The 18,325-nt window shown below is 38.7% G+C and overlaps 1 protein-coding gene across 3 annotated transcripts in view; it reads right to left on the reverse strand.

The window, feature by feature from the left end:
• Positions 1-5,000: 5,000 nt before the first annotated feature.
• Positions 5,001-18,325, reverse strand: part of RETREG1 (reticulophagy regulator 1) — a gene marked incomplete at its 5' end in the record, with an annotated part of 125,186 nt that continues 111,861 nt past the window's right edge. For all 3 annotated transcript variants that reach the window (XM_082650249.1, XM_082650248.1, XM_082650250.1), the window contains 6 exons: positions 5,001-8,838; positions 10,993-11,119; positions 11,316-11,380; positions 12,159-12,296; positions 14,226-14,310; positions 16,401-16,527. In XM_082650249.1, the coding sequence (XP_082506375.1) occupies positions 8,351-8,838; positions 10,993-11,119; positions 11,316-11,380; positions 12,159-12,296; positions 14,226-14,310; positions 16,401-16,527 (1,030 nt within the window). In that variant the 3' untranslated portion in view covers positions 5,001-8,350. The remainder of the gene's footprint in view (positions 8,839-10,992; positions 11,120-11,315; positions 11,381-12,158; positions 12,297-14,225; positions 14,311-16,400; positions 16,528-18,325) is intronic.

Raw genomic sequence — 18,325 nt, forward strand, 5'->3', positions numbered from 1 at the left:
TCTTTCCTAAGCAGACCTTTTCTCAGTAGCGCTGTACTAGCCATCTAGTACTCCATATCACATTACTCCAACATTTAGCAGGAAAACAACAGACTTTGCTTCTTTCCATTTCTGTAAGTCGGAAATTTACGTGGCTCATGGACTCATGAAGTTGCCGGGGGACAGGGCTGATCATGTGACGGCAGCTGGAAGGTTTGACTCTGGCTGGAGGATCCCCTTGGAAGAGGCTCACTTACACACTGATAGCAAGAGCTTTGGGGTCCTCACTGAGTGGACCTCTACCTAGGGCTGCTTGAGTGTCCTCATAACATGGTTACTGGCTTCCCTCAAAAGTAAGCAAAGTAGAAGTCACAATATCTTTTAGGACCTAGCCTTGGAAGTCACACAGGGTCATTTCTACGATATGCTGTTACTTAGGAAAGTCAGCTCTGTTTAATGTGGGAGGGACTTTGTAAGGGCATGAATGGGGTGTCTTTGGGGACCATTTGGGAAATGGGCCACCACTAGCATTTGTTCTTTGTCCCTGATTTTCCAGGTTTAGCACTGAAAGTCTTGTATCCCAGGAAACCTCTCCATCATTTGCAAACCAGGATAGTCAGTCCCATTATAGGTTAGTCATCCATCTCCAGACTACAAGCTCCATGGGAACAGGGACTCCTTTCCTTGCTGTGTACCCCAAAGCTAGAACAGTGCTGGCACATAAATTGTTCAGTATTTATTAAACAAACCTTTTGTAGTGCAAGTTAAGTCTGGTGCTGATTTCATTCCAGAAAACTTGATTTTTAGATTACAAAATCTTTTAAAATAGCTGAGTCCTCTGGACAGATATCCATCTTAAGAAATGTAATTTGTTCAACAGGGATAAGCAAAATAATGTATATCTTCAAGCTTCTCTAAAATCAAAGCAGAGAATGGTTATATTAAGTAAAGAACTTCTGTTTTCTCTTTCCAATTATCGTTCACATATGGTTCTTCAAGCATCTGTTCCTTCTTCAGGTCATTATTTCCTCCCTACCTCCTCCCATCCATTTCCATGACCCATTTCAGCATCTTTGAACTCTCCACGGGTTCTTTCCTTTTCCTCTTCAAAGGGACATTGTTTTCTCCACCTTGTTAAATTTCCCATGGGCTGCAATTCTACTGTAGTCTCCTGGAGAGCCTTCTCTTTCCTCTTAGTCCACCATACAGCACGTAGAGATAATCACACTAATTCCTCTCAGCCATGTTTCCTCTTGTGTCACTCCTTGTGTTCAAGAATGGTTACCTGTTGCCCATTGAAGAAGTTTAAATTCCTTTGCCTGGTTTTCAGTATCTCCTATCACCTCTCACCCATGCTTCCTATCTCCAGGAACATGGGTGTTTTTTTCAGACTACCAAGCAATTCTCCAACACCAGCTGGGTGTCCTCAAATTCAACTCAGTTCCAACACCTTCTACCTGGAGATAAAGTCAGATCCCACAGGTTAAATGCTCAGTTCCACAAGACTGGCCCCACTTCAGAAGGCAATGCCAAGTCCAGGTTTTTACCTGTGCTTCTCACTGGCTATAAATCAGAGGTTTCCATGACCCCCTACTCAGGTTTGAGTAATTTACTAGAGCAGCTCACAGAAATCTGGAAACTCATTTACTTACTAGATTACCAGTTTATTACAAGGATATTAAAAGATGTAAATGAACGGCCCAATGAACAGACACATATGGTGAGGTCAGGAAGTTCCCAAACAAGAGATGCTCTCCCTCTGGAGTTTTGGTTGTGACACCCTCTCCGCTAGGCTACCTAAGGGCTTTGCAAAAGTCACCTCATCAACATAACAAAAGGCACCTTTATCACTCTCATCACTTAAGACCTTCCAAGGGTTTTAGGAGCTCCATGCCCAGAATGGGACAAAGACCAAATACCTGTATTTTATTATAAATCACAGTATCTCATATATAATACCCTACTGGTTCTAAATTAAAACATCTGTCTTCAAGGGGATTTTCTCTGCTTTGTTAAGGATGGTAACAAATACACAACTAATAGAATAAAGATGGGGTCAAGTAAGATGAAATACAAAGAAAGGGGCACTGGGTATTTAGAACAGAAAAATGGCATCAGCTAGGGAGATGAGAAAAGTTTTCATTAAGGAGTTGACAGTTCAGATGGGTGGGTCCTGAGAGAGAGGGGACAATAAGGACTTCATCTGCAAGTGGAAAAGTGGGCGGGCGCACCTAGAAGAGAAAATAAGGGACATATTTAGGAAGACAGGAAGTCTAGTTTTCTTGAGGCAAAAGATAGGGGAAAGAAGACTAGGAGGTTTTAAGGTATCACTGGGTAAAGAGTTGAATTCTAGAGTTTGCTGTTCATTTTTCAGTTGGTGAACAGTAGGGACTCCAAGAGTGTTTCAGTTTTTATGGGCATGAGGAATAGAACTGGACCTCGAATAGATCCAGCAGCAGTATCTGTAACTGATTGGAGAAATACCAGAAAGGAGCAGATCTATAGCCAGTAGGTCCTTGGTAAACGCAAGCCCTTTGGCCAAGAGACCTTTGAGTTAAATTTCTCCATGGCATATCTAGGGTTTTATGTTAATGTGTCTAAACTCTGCTGATAATACTATCAAGAATTTTTATTACCAAATTAATCATTCTTCCAAAGAATTTAAACTGAGTCTGCCCATGAAAAAAGTTTAGCTTTGAAAATACTGGAAATTAGAATTTCTTCTGGATACTGTGACAGAGCTCTTAAAAACTAATTCACTTACGAAATTATTGAAGTTACTCTACACACTGTAAAAGTGACAGTACCCACGATGATGTTCTTTTTCAGCTTGGATGACACTGGGATGGTGATCTTTGATAATTACAAAATTTAAGACAGGGTCTTCCCTGGTGGCGCAGTGGTTGAGAGTCCGCCTGCCGATGCAGGGGACATGGGTTCGTGCCCCGGTCCGGGAAGATCCCACATGCTGCGGAGCGGCTGGGCCAGTGAGCCATGGCCGCTGAGCCTGCACGTCCGGAGCCTGTGCTCCACAATGGAGAGGCCACAACAGTGAGAAGCCCCGTACCGCAAAAAAAAAAAATTAAGACAAAAACTAAGGTCACCTTCAAGTCAGTTGATACTACTGTCCACATTCCTATATTGCAGTGGCAACTTGATTTTTAAAGGGGAAAGTATGAAGGTGATTGGATTAGTTGAGGTTAACTTATAGGGGGTAATAAATATAGAATATAAAACATATGTTTATTAAATTACAACTTCTATGACTTCTGTGTTCATAAAAATGTTAAGTAAAGCATTATGATTTTTAAAAAACAATTTAAAAACATTTTACTACCTCTTAGTTTTTGGATATCTAGATACGCAAAGTTTTCTTAAATTAACAAGGGACTGAAATGTATAGCACAATCTGGTTATTGCAGCATTTAAAACAGTTTGGATCAGCTGATTTGTGGATTCTTTGAAAAAAGAAAAATTAATCTAAGTCAAATAAAATCAATCTTTAATATTTAGTGAAATTCTGTTAAACTATTACAAACATCATCATTCTTTTTTTTAATTATTTATTTATTTTTGGCTGCATTGGGTCTCGTTGCTGCACGCGGGCTTTCTCTAGTTGTGGTGAGCAGGGGCTACTCTTCATTGCGGTGTGCGGGCTTCTCATTGCAGTGCCTTTTGTTGTGGAGCATGGGCTCTAGGCGCGTGGGCTTCAGTAGTTGTGGCTCTTGGGCTCTAGAGCACAGGCTCAGTAGTTGTGGCTCGCAGGCTTTGTTGCTCCATGGCATGTGGGATCTTCCTGGACCAAGGCTCGAACCCGTGTCCCCTGCATCGGCAGGTGGATTCTTAACCACTGCGCCACCAGGGAAGCCCATAAATATGATCATTCTTAATGTATTTTTAAAAAATGAAAAATATTAGGTAGCGTGACATATTAGAAAGAGAATAGGCTTTGGGGTCAAACTGGCTTTTCCTCTTAGTAGTTTTGTGACTTTGGACAATTTATTTGACCCCATCCTTCTGAGAAAAGCTCTTAATACCACTTAATTGTAGTCATGAGGATTACACAGGACCCTAACTGTAACTGAGTGTTTTCTACGTATTAGACCAAGGATTGGCAAACTTTTCCTGTAAAAGGACAGATAGTGAATATACTAGGCTTTGTAGGCCTATGGTTTCATCACAACTATTCAACTTTTCTGTTTTAGCATAAAAGGATGCATAGACAGTACATAAATGAGTGTGGCCCTCTTCTAATAAAACATTCTTTATGGGTGCTGAATTTTGAATTTCATGTATTTTTCGTATGTCATAAAATAGTCTTCTGGGTTTTTTGGAACTATTTTAAAATATTTATATATATATTTTAAATTTATTTATTTATTTTTGGCTGCATTGGGTCTTCGTTGCTACGAGCGGGCTTTCTCTAGTTGCAGCCAGAGGGGGCTACTTTTCGTTGCAGGGCACGGGCTTCTTATTGCAGCGACTTCTCTTGTTGTGGAGCACGCGCTCTAGGCGCGCGGGCTTCAGTAGTTGTGGCATGTGGACTGAGTTGCTCTGCAGCATGTGGAATCTTCCCAGACCAGGGCTCGAACCCATGTACCCTGCATTCGCAGGCAGATTCTTAACCACTGTGCCACCAGGGAAGTCCAGAAAAAGAAAATTATATTTTTAAATATTCCATAAAAACGGGTGGCCGGCCAGATTTGGCCCATGGGTGGTAGTTTGCCAACCCCAGTCTTAGACATTTAATCCTTATAACATACTATGAGGCAGGTGCTTTATCTTAATTTTATAGGTGAAGGAAACAAGTACAGATGTTAGGTGACTTTCAGTCCCGCAGCCAGGATGTGTTAGAACCACTCACAATGACTAATGTAGAACCTTACGCATGTTTCAGAGTCAAATGAAATAACAATTTGACAACACTGTCTATCCTCTTTTTCTACAGAATTTATTGGATTATAAGGCCAATATCATGCTAGGCCCATTAAAAGAACTTTAGAGTCTGTTTTGTAAGCAGGTTCTTGTTGATTGACTTTTCTTTAATGTTCAAAAAGATGGCTTAGCTGAAATAGGAAAAAGATCACTATCTTGGTTTTATACAGCTTTCTTTCCTCCCAAAAATGCTTCAGACATTTTTCTTTTTTCATTCATTCTCAAAACATCCCTGTGTGAGAGGATAGGAATTAGCTTCCTAATTTTATGTTTGGGGAAACTGAGGTGGTGGTTTGAGATGCTATGTGACTTGACATTGTGTCTTAGGGTCATAACGTTAACATCAGAACCCAGACCTCATAATTCTGACATCCCATCCTACCTTAAGTGCTTCAGTGGAAAAGGAGGAATAATATACAGAAATATATTTCAGAGACTGTGTCTTCGTTGTGATACACGTGACCTGTGACACATGTAGTTTAGGAAGGGTAGTAGTTTAGGAAGTGTTTTCAAAATAATTTCTTATCTCATAACTAACATAGCCAGAGCAGTATAAGGAACTACATCAACCTAAGGTATAAACAGAAAAGGAAAACTTTTAAATCGCTTTTTCTTAAATGTAGATTTGCTTCTGGCCTAAAATCAGTAGTTTGCTGGCACTTTGCCACTTTTTAAAAAGGAATAAAGTCGCACTTATTTCAAATGTAAGAGTGACATGCCAAAATATGTGGAGGATGTTTGCCACTTGCCAAACCTCATAAAAGTTTCTTTTCCTAACATTCTACTAAATTGGGGAGGGAGCAGTTTTAAAAATCACTTCTGAAGATTTTTAGGGTACATAAAAAGTAAAGATGTTCAGAATGAGAATATAAATATCGCTTTAAGCCTGGACTGACCTTCCAAAACAAGCTTGAACTTCAGCCCTGCTTTACTGCTTCAGATCAAAATGCATGATCAGTGTATGCTTCTCCCACTGTATGGTTTTGCTCAGCATTTCCTACAGGAAGTGAACAAAACATCTTTCTACAGCTCCTCTACAATTAAGAAATATCCATGCTTCACATTTTAATGACTGCATACATTCTCATGGTAAGGAATCTGTAGTTTCCCACTGTACTGAATCAATCACAGGGTTTATTGTTAGTCCATCTTAAAGCCAGAAACAGGACTATATATAATGTTCCCCCCACCCTATCCCCCGCCAAACACACACACACACACACACACACACACACACAGAAAACGAAACCCCTTGACATCCTCTGTTTGTAGTATTAAGAGTACCATTATTACATTGTGTAAATTTATAGCCACATATATTCTGGAACAAATACTACTGAAGTGCATGTGTGGTTATAATCCTACTGCCCACAGAGAGCTGGTATGTCTCCACCATAGGGCTGTAACACATTTTTCTACCCTAACAACCTCCCCAAACCCCTTTTAATTTATAGTTTATAACATCTGATTCTGGCTTTACTGTTCATGCCGTCAAATCGTGAGTTTATCTCCTTGTAAGCTTGTCCAGTGACTTGTAACACATTCTTTAATTACTTAAGTTATTTAACTTCTCGTTTTCCCCTCAATGAAGAAACTGAAAAGACCTTTAAACTTTCTGACTTCATGGCCAAGAATATTTTTAAGTGAAGAAACATACACATAAAAAAATAATAAACCTGGTAACAAACTATTTTATAAATACGTGACTGTATTTTTCTTCATGTCCAGAAACTCTTACTGAAATAGAATTCAGGTATATTCCTTGCAAACCCACACAGTTCATACATCTAACACCAGGTTTTCATTTGTACCGAAACGGGCAAGATAATGAAGGCACAGGCTCAATTTGTATCAGTAAAGGACTCAAACACAGTCAAGAGGCACTAATGACATAGAAGCATCGTCAATCACGAAAAGCAAGTGTTCAGAGTCTGCAGTAACTTCTCTCCCTTTAATATTTGGCAAAATTCAGTCTAGATATTTTAATACCTCAGAAAGAAAAAATAAATAAGAGATGCTACATTAAAATGTCAGATGACCTATCATTACTCTTTAGACATATAAGGGAAGGGATAAAGTAAAGGGAGGGGACCACAGATTTCCTATATTCTTGGATTATCCTTCCTTTCTGAGGGGCTCAGATGTCTGTGTGCATCTGTCAGAATGCCAGCTGTACCTGAAGATTGAAGAGATGGTTGGTAGTTGCTGACATGGTCCCTCAACACTATTAAAAGTTTCTATATTAAAAGTTTCTATCACAAAAACAAAATTAGCTTGATTTCTTCTCTTTAGTCCTTTGTTAAACAGCTAAGTGAAATGTGGTTATTTAAAAGTGATCTAAAAAGTTTAAAATAAAGGAAAAATATATTCTAGCTTCCTAAGAAGAAACAGATTACAGATTTAGACTTCTATGGCAAATAAATACACTTGAAAACCAAGCAAGTTTCTCTCCTGTAGGAGAGTCAGACTACAAACAGTTCTCGTTTCTCTAAGGCTGATGACCACATCGCTCACAGAACATACCAGCAACTAGTTTCACAATTTTAAGAGACTTTTTCCATAATATGAAAGATGAGGTTTAACCTAGTTCTGAGCAGGCAGGATAGATCTGTACTCACAACATCCCTATCACAAATATATGACAATTGAACAACAAAGCACAGCCCAATCTCTGCTTACATCGAAACCACCGTCTACATGATATCTAATTACTTGCTTTCGATGGGTTAATACCACCTGTTGCAAGACTAGAGCTGGCAGTCAATGGAGCACGCCATTTACAAGGAAGCCTAAAGTCTACAACTGCAAAAATAACATGGAAATGTACTAGCCCATCCAACGTAGTTAAATATATTTTCAAAATTGTTCCTAGGAAATGAATTTTAATAGTATCTCCCAAGTCTTTCAACCAAAGTGACCTTGATCATTTTTGTCTTTTTACATCAAAATCTACCAAAATTTTTTGACTGTTTCCAAGTATTAGGAACAGAGGGGCCAATATAGCATGTTTCACAATTAACTGTTAATATTTCAGCGAGTTACAATAAACTGTTTTTGCATGCTTGAAAAAATAATTGTGAAGAAAAAATACGGAATACTAATGGGAGGACCTCAATAATTGGGTGTTTTCATTTTGCTTTAAAAACAACCTCTAATATTCAACTCTGACAATGCAGTAAATATATATACATATATATAAAGTTCATTTCCATGCGCATTACATAAAAATAACTATGAGAAATATCAATCTATCAGTGTCAGCTGATATATATCCAATTAACTCACTGCAGAAGGGAAAAAAAAAGGCCAACAAAATTCTAAAGTAATCAGTAAAGCTCACAGTTCGAAAAGTTTTTTTTTCCTTTTTTTCTTTTTTTGCTTGTTTGAATTTTTTTGGTAGTTTGTCTGTGCTCTGTCATACAAGCTGATTCCCAGACTAATGGCCTCCGAGTAGATTTGAAAGAAAGCCTGAAGACTTCTTATTTTGCGGTGCTTCTGCTTCCTGGTCTTGTGAAAGCCCCAATTCACTCTCAATTTGGTCGAGCTCTGACTGGTCCAGTAGTTCAAAATCATCCCCTTCGTCTGTGTCCTCCCCTGGGCTGGGAGCAGCCTGAGACAGTGTTTGCTGCATGCCTGCTAACTGGTCTTTGACGGCGGCAGTCACCGCAGCGGTGATGACGTCCCCAGCCAGGTTGCTCATCAGGTGGAAGGTTTGGTCACCGCTCAGAGGAAGGGTGAGACCAGCCACTGATTGCCTCTCTGAGCTGGGTCTGGGACCGCGGTCCAACTGCTCCTTTCTTCTCTTGAGCTCAGTGGGCAAGCCAAGGCTTAATTCATCTTCATCGTTTGTTCCTGTGCCATTTTCTAGAGATGGAAAATCTGAAAGGTCTCGAGAGAAAACTTCCTCACTAGGTCGGTCAAGATCTGTGAAATGTAGAACAGAAGTTCATGCTTAAGCACCATAATAAATTTTTTTTTATGATTCAACTTCTAAGTTATAAAGTAGTCATTGATAAACCTTTACTATCTCAGATATACAAAAAAAGAAAGTCAAAGGTTTATAAGACCCTGTAATAAACCATAATAAATTTGAAATCAGAGAATTGTCTAAAAGATCCCTGCTTTTAATTGGAATCCTCTGAATCACTCTGGCATTCATCTAGCCTCCCATCAGACCCCCCCAAGTCTGGGACACTCTCTCCACAAGTACACACAAACACTACATGTCCCCCCATGGCCTTAGCTTTCCTCTTAAACACAAAAAGTGTGTAATGACTTACTATTCAACCTGTCTTAATGTCAGCTTGGAGCTCTGACTAGAGTTTAAACGTTCACCAAAATTTCATCCTGCTCCTGGGGAGGGGATTAGCTTAAGCCAATGTGGATATGTATAATCCAAAATAAAAAATATTTCAATTGGACGTTTTCATAGATTTGGGTCCAGCAGATGGTGACTGTTATCCAGCCTTTGCATTTTCATTCATGGAGATCTGTTTGAGTATCTGTAACTGTGTTTGTTTAAAGCAATGAGTTAAAAGAAGCTGCTGTTCCTTCTATTCCATATTCAACCTAAGAGCTTATGGAAACATTTAGCTTTCCATGAATATAGCTGAAATTAACCATACCGTTTTAGCAAAATATAGGTCCTGAATATATACAGGAACGCTTTAAGATTTGGGACATTTGAAAGCAATGTCAGGTTAGTAGGCAGACAGTGATTTCATTGTTTTTCACTTTTCACAGAAAATCCTTCAGTAACTCTTTGGAATCTTCAAGTTAATTAATGAAAGCCTTCTATATGGGTTCCATTATTGTTGCTCCCTTTGTTGTGTAAATCTGAGATAGGATGCTTAAGGACAAAGGGTTTGTTTTACTGGTCTTGTAGGTATGTACAGCTTGTAGAGCTTGAGAGGACTTCAGTGACCCTCTTGTTCTAATGCACTTTAAAGATGAGGAAATTGAGATCCACAGAAATCATGTCACCTGTTCAAGGTCATACAATAAAGTTAATGACAAAAGCAAGGCTACACTTGGGTCTCCCAATCTCCAAACCTGTATTTTTTCAACACTACACAGCCTTCTTCCTTCCTCTAGAAAAAGAAAGTGTGTTCTTGCTTATAAAGACACATATAAAATAATTTATTCATAATCCTCCATTATAACCTGCTTATATTTTCAGTATACTGTTAAAATGACTTGAAATAATCCAATGAGACTAGCGAAAGTTATTGCACAAGACTTGTCTCAAATTTCATTTTAAATTGTACTTAACCTAATTATAAAAGATAAGAAAGCTTTTTTTTTTTTTTAAACTAACTTGGAAGAAAAACAAGTTAGTTAAAAAAAAAAAAAGTATATGAGAAACCCTGAAATCAGCTTTGGATTTGGGAAACTTGCCCCCCATGCTTCAGTCCCTCTTAATAAGGACTAGCCCTGGATATATGGGATTAGCTTCTCTCCTCCCCCGTCCCATTACTGCTATAAACAATGCCACCAGATAGTCCAGAAGTTAAGTTTTTTCATTGTCAATTGTTTGTTTTCAAAATAAAGGCAGATTTGGACATTGATTAGCTTAGATGTTTTTCTCATACTCTTCAAAAAAATAGCTTTTGAGATATAATTCATATACTATAAAACTTACCCTTTTAAAGTATATGATTAAGTGTTTTTTAATATATTCACAAAGCTGTTCAACATCACCACCATCTAATTCTAGAACATTCTCATCATCCTAAAGAAACATATTAATTACCAGTCACCCACCATTCCCTCTTCCCCCAGCCGCTGGCAGCCACTAACCTATTTTCCTTCTGCACGGATTTGCCTATTCTGGACATTTCATAGAAATGGAGTTACCCAAGGTGTGGACTTGTGTGTCTGGCTTCCTCCACTTTAGCATAACGTGTTTAAGGTTCAACCACGTTGTAGCAAACGTGAGTACTTCATTTTTATAGCCAAGTGAGATTCCATTGTGTAGATGTACCACACCTTGTTTATCCAGTCAGCAGTTGACAGATTAAATACCTTTGCACGCACTCATAATTATACAAATCAGAGCATCTAGGAGTGTGAGCATACCGTCAGAAGTGTCCGTCTGTGGAGTGTATCCTTCTGAAAGGTTGAAGGTCCCATTGTCAGTCCAGGAGACCTCGGACACATCTGTGTCAGACACAGACAACTCTTTGGCGGCAACGGTCAGGCTAATCTGTGTTAATATAAATACCAGTGACACATTTCAAACTTCTGTGGGGAATCTTTTGAAACATTTTCCTTTCGATATTGTTCAATCATCTTAGAGAAACAGGAGGAGTCTATTAAGAATATCATTCCAGTTTTGGTACATTTAGATAAATTTACAGTCAAACCACACAGGAACAAATTGAAAACTAAACAAAAAATACCTTAGGACAGAGAGCTGAAAAGTCTAATTCACTGTCATCTTTGTGACTTTTTTCTTTATCTGCTTCTGTTGGGAAAAAATGTGGAAGCTTTCAGTTTCCTGGCCAGCTTAGACAGCGTGTATTTTACCCATTAGATATCCTTATCCCACCTTCCTCATACTCTCCAACGCCTCCACGTAATTAAATGTTTGCACATAACAAGGTACACGTATTTGCAACTGTTTGGTTTCCGAGGGAAATGGTCCATATCAGTGGTCCTCATAGTGTGGCCCCTGGACTTTTAGAAAGGCAAATCCCCAGGCCCTCCCCTAGACCAGCTGAATCAGAAACTCTGGGGTATGGGCCCCGCAATCTAAGCTTTAATAAGCTCTTCAGACAATTCCGACGCTCCCTGTAGTTTGAGAATCTGTAAGGTCACAAGCCAAGTTAAAAAGTGAACAAGGAGCACATTAGTCTTCCCCCTATTTTCTTTTCCTTCCCGTTCTACTGGCCCCCTCTTACAGGGCTCCCACACACAGCCCCATCTGTGTCATTTGTTATTTGCAACCGTCTACTCCCAAAGAAAACGATTTAGAGAAAATAAATGATAAGTAGCAAATACAGAAGTGTTGAAGCCTTTTCTCTCTCCCCTGACAATTTGGATTAAAAAGGCGATTTGTTTTATGTTTGAGAAAAGCATAAAAGCCTAAAACAGGAAAAAGCTATGTTACTTTGGGGGGATTTGCTTCTGTAGTAATATGTGGTGAAAGGCTAAAACACCCTGAAATATATTAAAGGTGACTTCATAATAGCCAGCTGATGTCTCATCTCATGCGTGGAATCTAAAATTCAAACGTTACCTACCAGCTCTCTCACGTTTCTTCTGGTTAATATATTCTCTGATTCCAAAATCTAGTTTCAGCAGAAATGACTTGATTTTGTTGTATATTTTTTGTCCAATATCATTACACTTAAAAAATGGACACAGAAATGCACATAGTACTGCAAGATAAGGAGGAAGAGAGTTTAAGGAAAGTGACCTTACTTTCCAAAGACTACATCTTAGTATGTCACAAAATTATTTCAGTTCCCTTACGGACAAATTGGGTTTTTTTTCTTAAGGAAGCGCCTCTGTGAAATAAGTCCATAGTTTTTATTCTTCCCCCTGTAATGAAACCATTTTCTCCTATATACACACAACCCAACAGTCATGGTTTTCAAAGACTTGCAATTAGATAACTCCATCCCTTCAATCCTCTTACCCTCAAAATTTATACAAAGGTTACGTGCTTTCCCGACAACAGTCCTGGATTAAAATATCAACTCTACTTATTTGTTAAATGATCATTTCTCCATAGAAACGTTATTAACTATCTGTTAGCCTCTCGTCAGTAATACTGGGATAATAACCTCATCTCTTGGGGTTGCTGGGAAGGATAAATGAGATAAATACAGACCATCTGAATAATGCCTTGCCCGTATTAGACTCGCTTTCCCTAGCTCTCTTCTCCTTTCCCTCCTAAACAAGGCAGATCAAAGGGCTGATATTCCACAGGAGTTCTACTTGGGAGAACGGATGTGAGCTCTGACCATTGGCCCTTTGTGTGAGGCATGAGGAATACAAAAAGAAATGAAGATCAACACAGGAAAGGCGTTGTATTCCCTACTGTTTATTTCTCTGCTGTTGTTAGGACACGTGCCCATTTACCTTTTAAATAGGAGTTGCAAACTCAAATATCTCTACAAGACAAGGAGGTATCTGTAAATGTTAAAGGCTGGTGCGAGAAAACTAGGGAGATACGAGGGTTGGTTGGGTGGAGAGCGACTGCCCCATCTAAAGGCGGCAGGGCCAGATCTTTATATTTTTTAGGAGAAGCAGGAAACCGAAACTTTTTTTACAGCACTTTTGAGCTACAATTGACATACAATAAATTGCACATATTTAAAGTGTACAATTTGATGTTTTGACATATGCATACAACTAAGAAACTGTCATCATGATAAAGATAGTGACCATACCACCCCCAAAAGTTTCCTCATGTTTCTCTTAATCCCTCCCTCTGGTCTTTCCCTGCCCTACCCGCCTCATCCCCAGGCAACCATTTATGTGCTCTGTCACTAAAGATTAGTTTGAATTATATATAAATGGAATCAAACAGTATGTAGTCTTTTTTTTTACCTGGCTTCTCCCACCCAATCTAATTATTTTGAGATTCATCCAGACTGTTGCATACATCACTTTTTTAGTGCTGAGTAGTAATCCATTGTATGGATGTACCACAGTTTGTTCACCCATCTATTTGTTGATGGACATATGAATTGTCTTCTGTTTTTGGCTAACGCAAATAAAGCCACTATGAACATTTGTGGACAAGTCTTTGTATAGGTGTATGCTTTCACTTCTCTTGGGAGAACACCTAGCTGTGGAATGCCTCGGTCACATAGTAGCTTTTAAAAAACTACCAAACTGTTATCCAAAGTGGTTGTACCATTCTACCTACCCACCATATCCTGGCTAACACTTGATATAGTCAGTATTTTTAATTTCAGCCGTTTTGGTGGGGATATAATGGTGTCTCATTGTGGTTTTAATTATATTTTGAGCCGCAGATCATGCACAACGGCAAAAGTACTCACGTATTTGTGGGGGGTGGAGAGTAGAGCTTGTTTACAGCTTTATTGACATAATTTAAAATAAAATGAATCACTTATATATAACCTTGCATTTTGACAGCTATTCTTATAATTTTGAAATAGCAACATGTCTCTAGAAAAAGGAGAAACTTTGTACAGCAGGAAATTAAAGAATAATCAACTTGCTTTATAATCAAGAACACATCCCTCCTCTTCTAAACTGTGGAACGTCTTGTAGACCATTAAATGATACCATATGTGTCACATCAATTAGACAAAATGTTCTACTATACTTACACAGTAGATAGCTCAGTATAACCCCAGGAATGTAACTTCCCAAGATCGTAAAAAAGGTGCATACACTGCAGACCAGGAGACAAAACTAAAAATAATAGAAGCAACATGTGACAGTTGTACATAACATCAAGCACAGGATACACACAAAATTATTGATCTATATGCCATCTATCATGTTATGGCAAATGTCTTTCAAACAGTGTTCTCTGCACTTAGATCTGACTAATGACTGCTGTGTTCAACCAGCCTTAGCCCACTTTAACATTAAGTGATAATCATTTGGAAGGTTCCAGAAGCTAACCTCTGGCACAGAGAACAACATCTCCTATTAATCATGCCTGCAGCTGTATTACCAGATGCAAGAGACCTGAAGAATAGTATGTACCCAGAAACTTGTTTTACTCAAGGTCACTCGCTGAAAACAATGCAGCCCAGTAACGAAATCTGTAGGTTCAAACTGTTTCTATAAATCCACAGAAATTCATAAACACAGCAAAACATGTTATAGAAATGAGAGGTATTTACATAAATATAACAGTAATTTGCACAGCTGATAAGCAGCTGGGATAAATCGACTGGCCATTACTATCCTCCTTCCTAACCATATCTGTCCGGCCAATGAAAGTAAATTCCACCAGTGAAATTTGATTATATTCTTTCTGTCAGTCGAAGCCAAAAGAATCTTGGTCGTTTTAAGTAAGTAAAACATCAAGACAGAAAAATTCTCCCATAAAGTCTTCACTTTTTTTCACACTCTATTATTTAAAATAAACTATCTTACTTCTTTGCTTTACCTTTAAATTATGGTACTAAATTTCACTGATCAGCCAAGAAAATTCATTAAGGGAATTTCAAAAAGACACACAAGGAAAGGATACAGAACTCTGATCAATAACTGATTAAGAGAAACAGCAACGGGGTCTAAAATTCAGATTAACTTTGATTTTTCATTCTTGGCACAGGGTTAATAAATTCACTAGTCAAAAGGAAAACAAAATTAAGAGCTGTTTCTCAAACATCAGGGATCCTTGAAGAATACGGAATTCTAATAGCAAAATGGAAGAGGAAAGACCATAAAAGTTAAAAGAACAAATAAAAGCATTACTATATCCAGAATTCAGTTTCGCAAAGGGATTTCATATTATCCACTAAATTTGTAGCATCGTTATCTTACGTTAATTGACTTCGGGTATATTAATGCAACCCAATGCAGAAGTTTAAGTTCAGAATCTTCTAAAAATGTGTTTAATCATCTCAGTAAAATAAGCATCAAAAACACAAGTCACCCCACCCCGCTACCATGTTGATATCTTTTCTAAAAATCACCTTCAGTGATTAAAATAACTTATCCATATACAATGTTGCAACTTTAGAATGCTCAAAATGTGTCCGAATATAGTTCTATTACTCATTGAAGTTAGATTTCCTGTAACACGGTACAAAGAGAGGGATTTTAAATGAAGACATTCCTAGGTTCTTCCTTCCAACTACAGGTGGACATTCGTTTCCATAGCAGTGGAAGGGAAGGGGTCTATTGATGGTTCTGTAGCTCACCCGTGCTGTCAAGATACAGTGGAAGCTGCCTCTACACATAAAAAGCCTACAGTGGGCATTTCTTGTAACCCCTTGCAAACCACTCAACTCTCTCCTCATGGGTTTTCATCTTTGTTGGGAAAATACTCATTCCATTTATATAATCACTGTGGATGTTTCTGCCAAAGATTTTCTTTCTTAAGTAAATCATACAAGAATCTCCACTTTTTAGATTGAAAGTGAGACTCAGTTACCTCCAAAAACACCCTCAAAGGGCTATGTGTTCCTTTGACTTGAGAACCAGCCTAGATAATATAAACTGAAATTCTTAATAACACGTTTTTATCCTTGGTCTGGCTGAGAGGACAAATCATCATTCATTTTAGTTAATAAGCTACATAAATACGGATAAAATAGAAATCCAATCCAATTTCAAAATATAAGGTTAAGGATTTTCTAGTGCTAACAACACTAACATCTCTGAACCTCGCTAATATCAGTTTTTATGGCACGTGTTCGTAGTGTATTATATTCAGAATTGGAGAACCCTTACAGGCTGATAAAATAGGTTAGTTCATTTGTTTCCAAGCTTATTTCACATTTTAAAGCACACACATCATTCTCCTTTTCTGGAAAACTTGCCTTGCCGGGGCTCTGCTGTTTAAACAGAGACATTTCTTGAAGAAATATGCTGAAATTCATCCAAGATTCTGCAAGACAGTGGCTGAGCCTGGGTCTTTCATCTGGTTTGGAATTGATAACTTCCCAGCTAAAGAGAGAAAAAGAAAACCAAAACTTTTAACTGAATTGTGGATGATTCACTCAACATTTATTGCTTTAGCAGATATTCATTGAGCACCTCCTAGGAGGCACACTCTCTGGAAGAGCCATGTGAATTCAGAGATGAACAAGCCAGACACCTGTCTAAGGAAGATCACAGGCCAAGGCAAGCAACGAGGTCCACGATTATCTGGTCACAACGAAGGAAAAATATAGGGTGGAGGCTTTGGGGCGTCTTCTCTGAAGATGTCACTTTTAGGCTATGATCTGGATTTGCACTATTTACCATAAAGGCTTGGAAGGGCTCCAGACAGAACAATGTACAGCATATGCAAGAGGTCCTGTTGTGAGAAGGAGCTAAAGCACCATTGGTCCCAGTATGGCTGCAGTAGAGCGAACCAGAGAACAGCATTGCAGGGAGCTGGGATGGCAGGAAGAAACCTGATCATACAGGGCCTTGTGGGATTGTCAGAAATGTTTTAAACCTTAAAGGTAGTAAAGCCACAGTACCTTTAAAGAAACCTTGGCTTTAATCTTATCATTATCCTCGTCATCAACACGAACAAAGCATTTTCGGTCCACAGTTGATCCTTGTACAATGCTGCAGTTAATCCACCTATGTATAATTTTTTGTTGGCCCTTCATATCTGTGGTTCCTCTGCATCCACAAATTTAGCCAACGACAGACCCTGTTGCACCGTAGAATTTACTACTGATAAACATCCACTCTAAGTGGACCCACGCAGTTCAAACCCAGGTTGTTCAAGGGTCGACTCTGTTGGTCAACTCAGTAGAAAACTGTCAAACTCAACAGGATCTCACAATACCCCGTATTTGTCTAGAGTATCTTTTCCCGATCATCATCATAGAATGTGCTGGATGTGGTGTGTGTGCCAGGCACGTGCTGTGTGTGGGTCCCCGCCTTCCCACAGGAATGGTAGTGAGCTGAAAACTAGTAACAAACGCTCCAGGAAGAAGACATGCAAATACTGGGCATCTCCTGAAGTTACAATGCCATCAAGTTCAAATCCCACTCCTGCAATCCTAACTCATCACATAAATATACCAGCTCAAAGAAGCTCTATTAAGGGTACCCAAATTCATTTATTACACAGATAATTTTAAACAAATGTGTCTAGCAGAGGACACACTGTTAGTGAAGTGTCCTCTGAGCTATGACTGCAAGGGTGTCAGGGTGAGACTGATCTCTGGATTCAGCTCCAGTAGCCCTGCAACAAATTAAAACTACTTTGGCCCTTAGATGCTCAACTACCCAGAAATTGTGTACTTTAGATTCTGTTTCTTTTTAATAAACTTTCAAATCAACGAAATTGTAAATTAAATAATACATTTCCCTTTATCATATAAATTTTAAGTTATATTTAAACGAGTGCAATAGCATTAAAAAAGCAAAAAACAAAAAAAAGTAGTTCTTGTCCTTCCTCTTTGTTCTATTAGCCTCAACCAATGCTCTGCCAGAGAGCCACTGAGCTGCCTGGTGTTCAGGCTGATGCTACTCCACGAGGTAGACATTTGCCAAATGATTTCCCGACTGTTGTAAGAAATGAACTTTTGGGGACGTTTAGCTATCAGTTTATGCCTTCATTAACTCTTCCCATGCTCGAACCCCTGAGCAAGCCTGTTTACATTGGTGACCAAATCTAGCACTATGCATATCCTACGAATGATTCCAGACCTATTAAAAGAAACACTAAGTTTTTATGTTACATATAGTGGCCACTATCTGTAACAAAATCTTGCCAGTATGTCAGCTTAATGGGAAAAGA

This window comes from Grampus griseus (genome assembly GCF_964374135.1).
Source record: "Grampus griseus genome assembly, chromosome: 3".
Taxonomy (NCBI): Eukaryota; Metazoa; Chordata; class Mammalia; order Artiodactyla; family Delphinidae; genus Grampus; species Grampus griseus.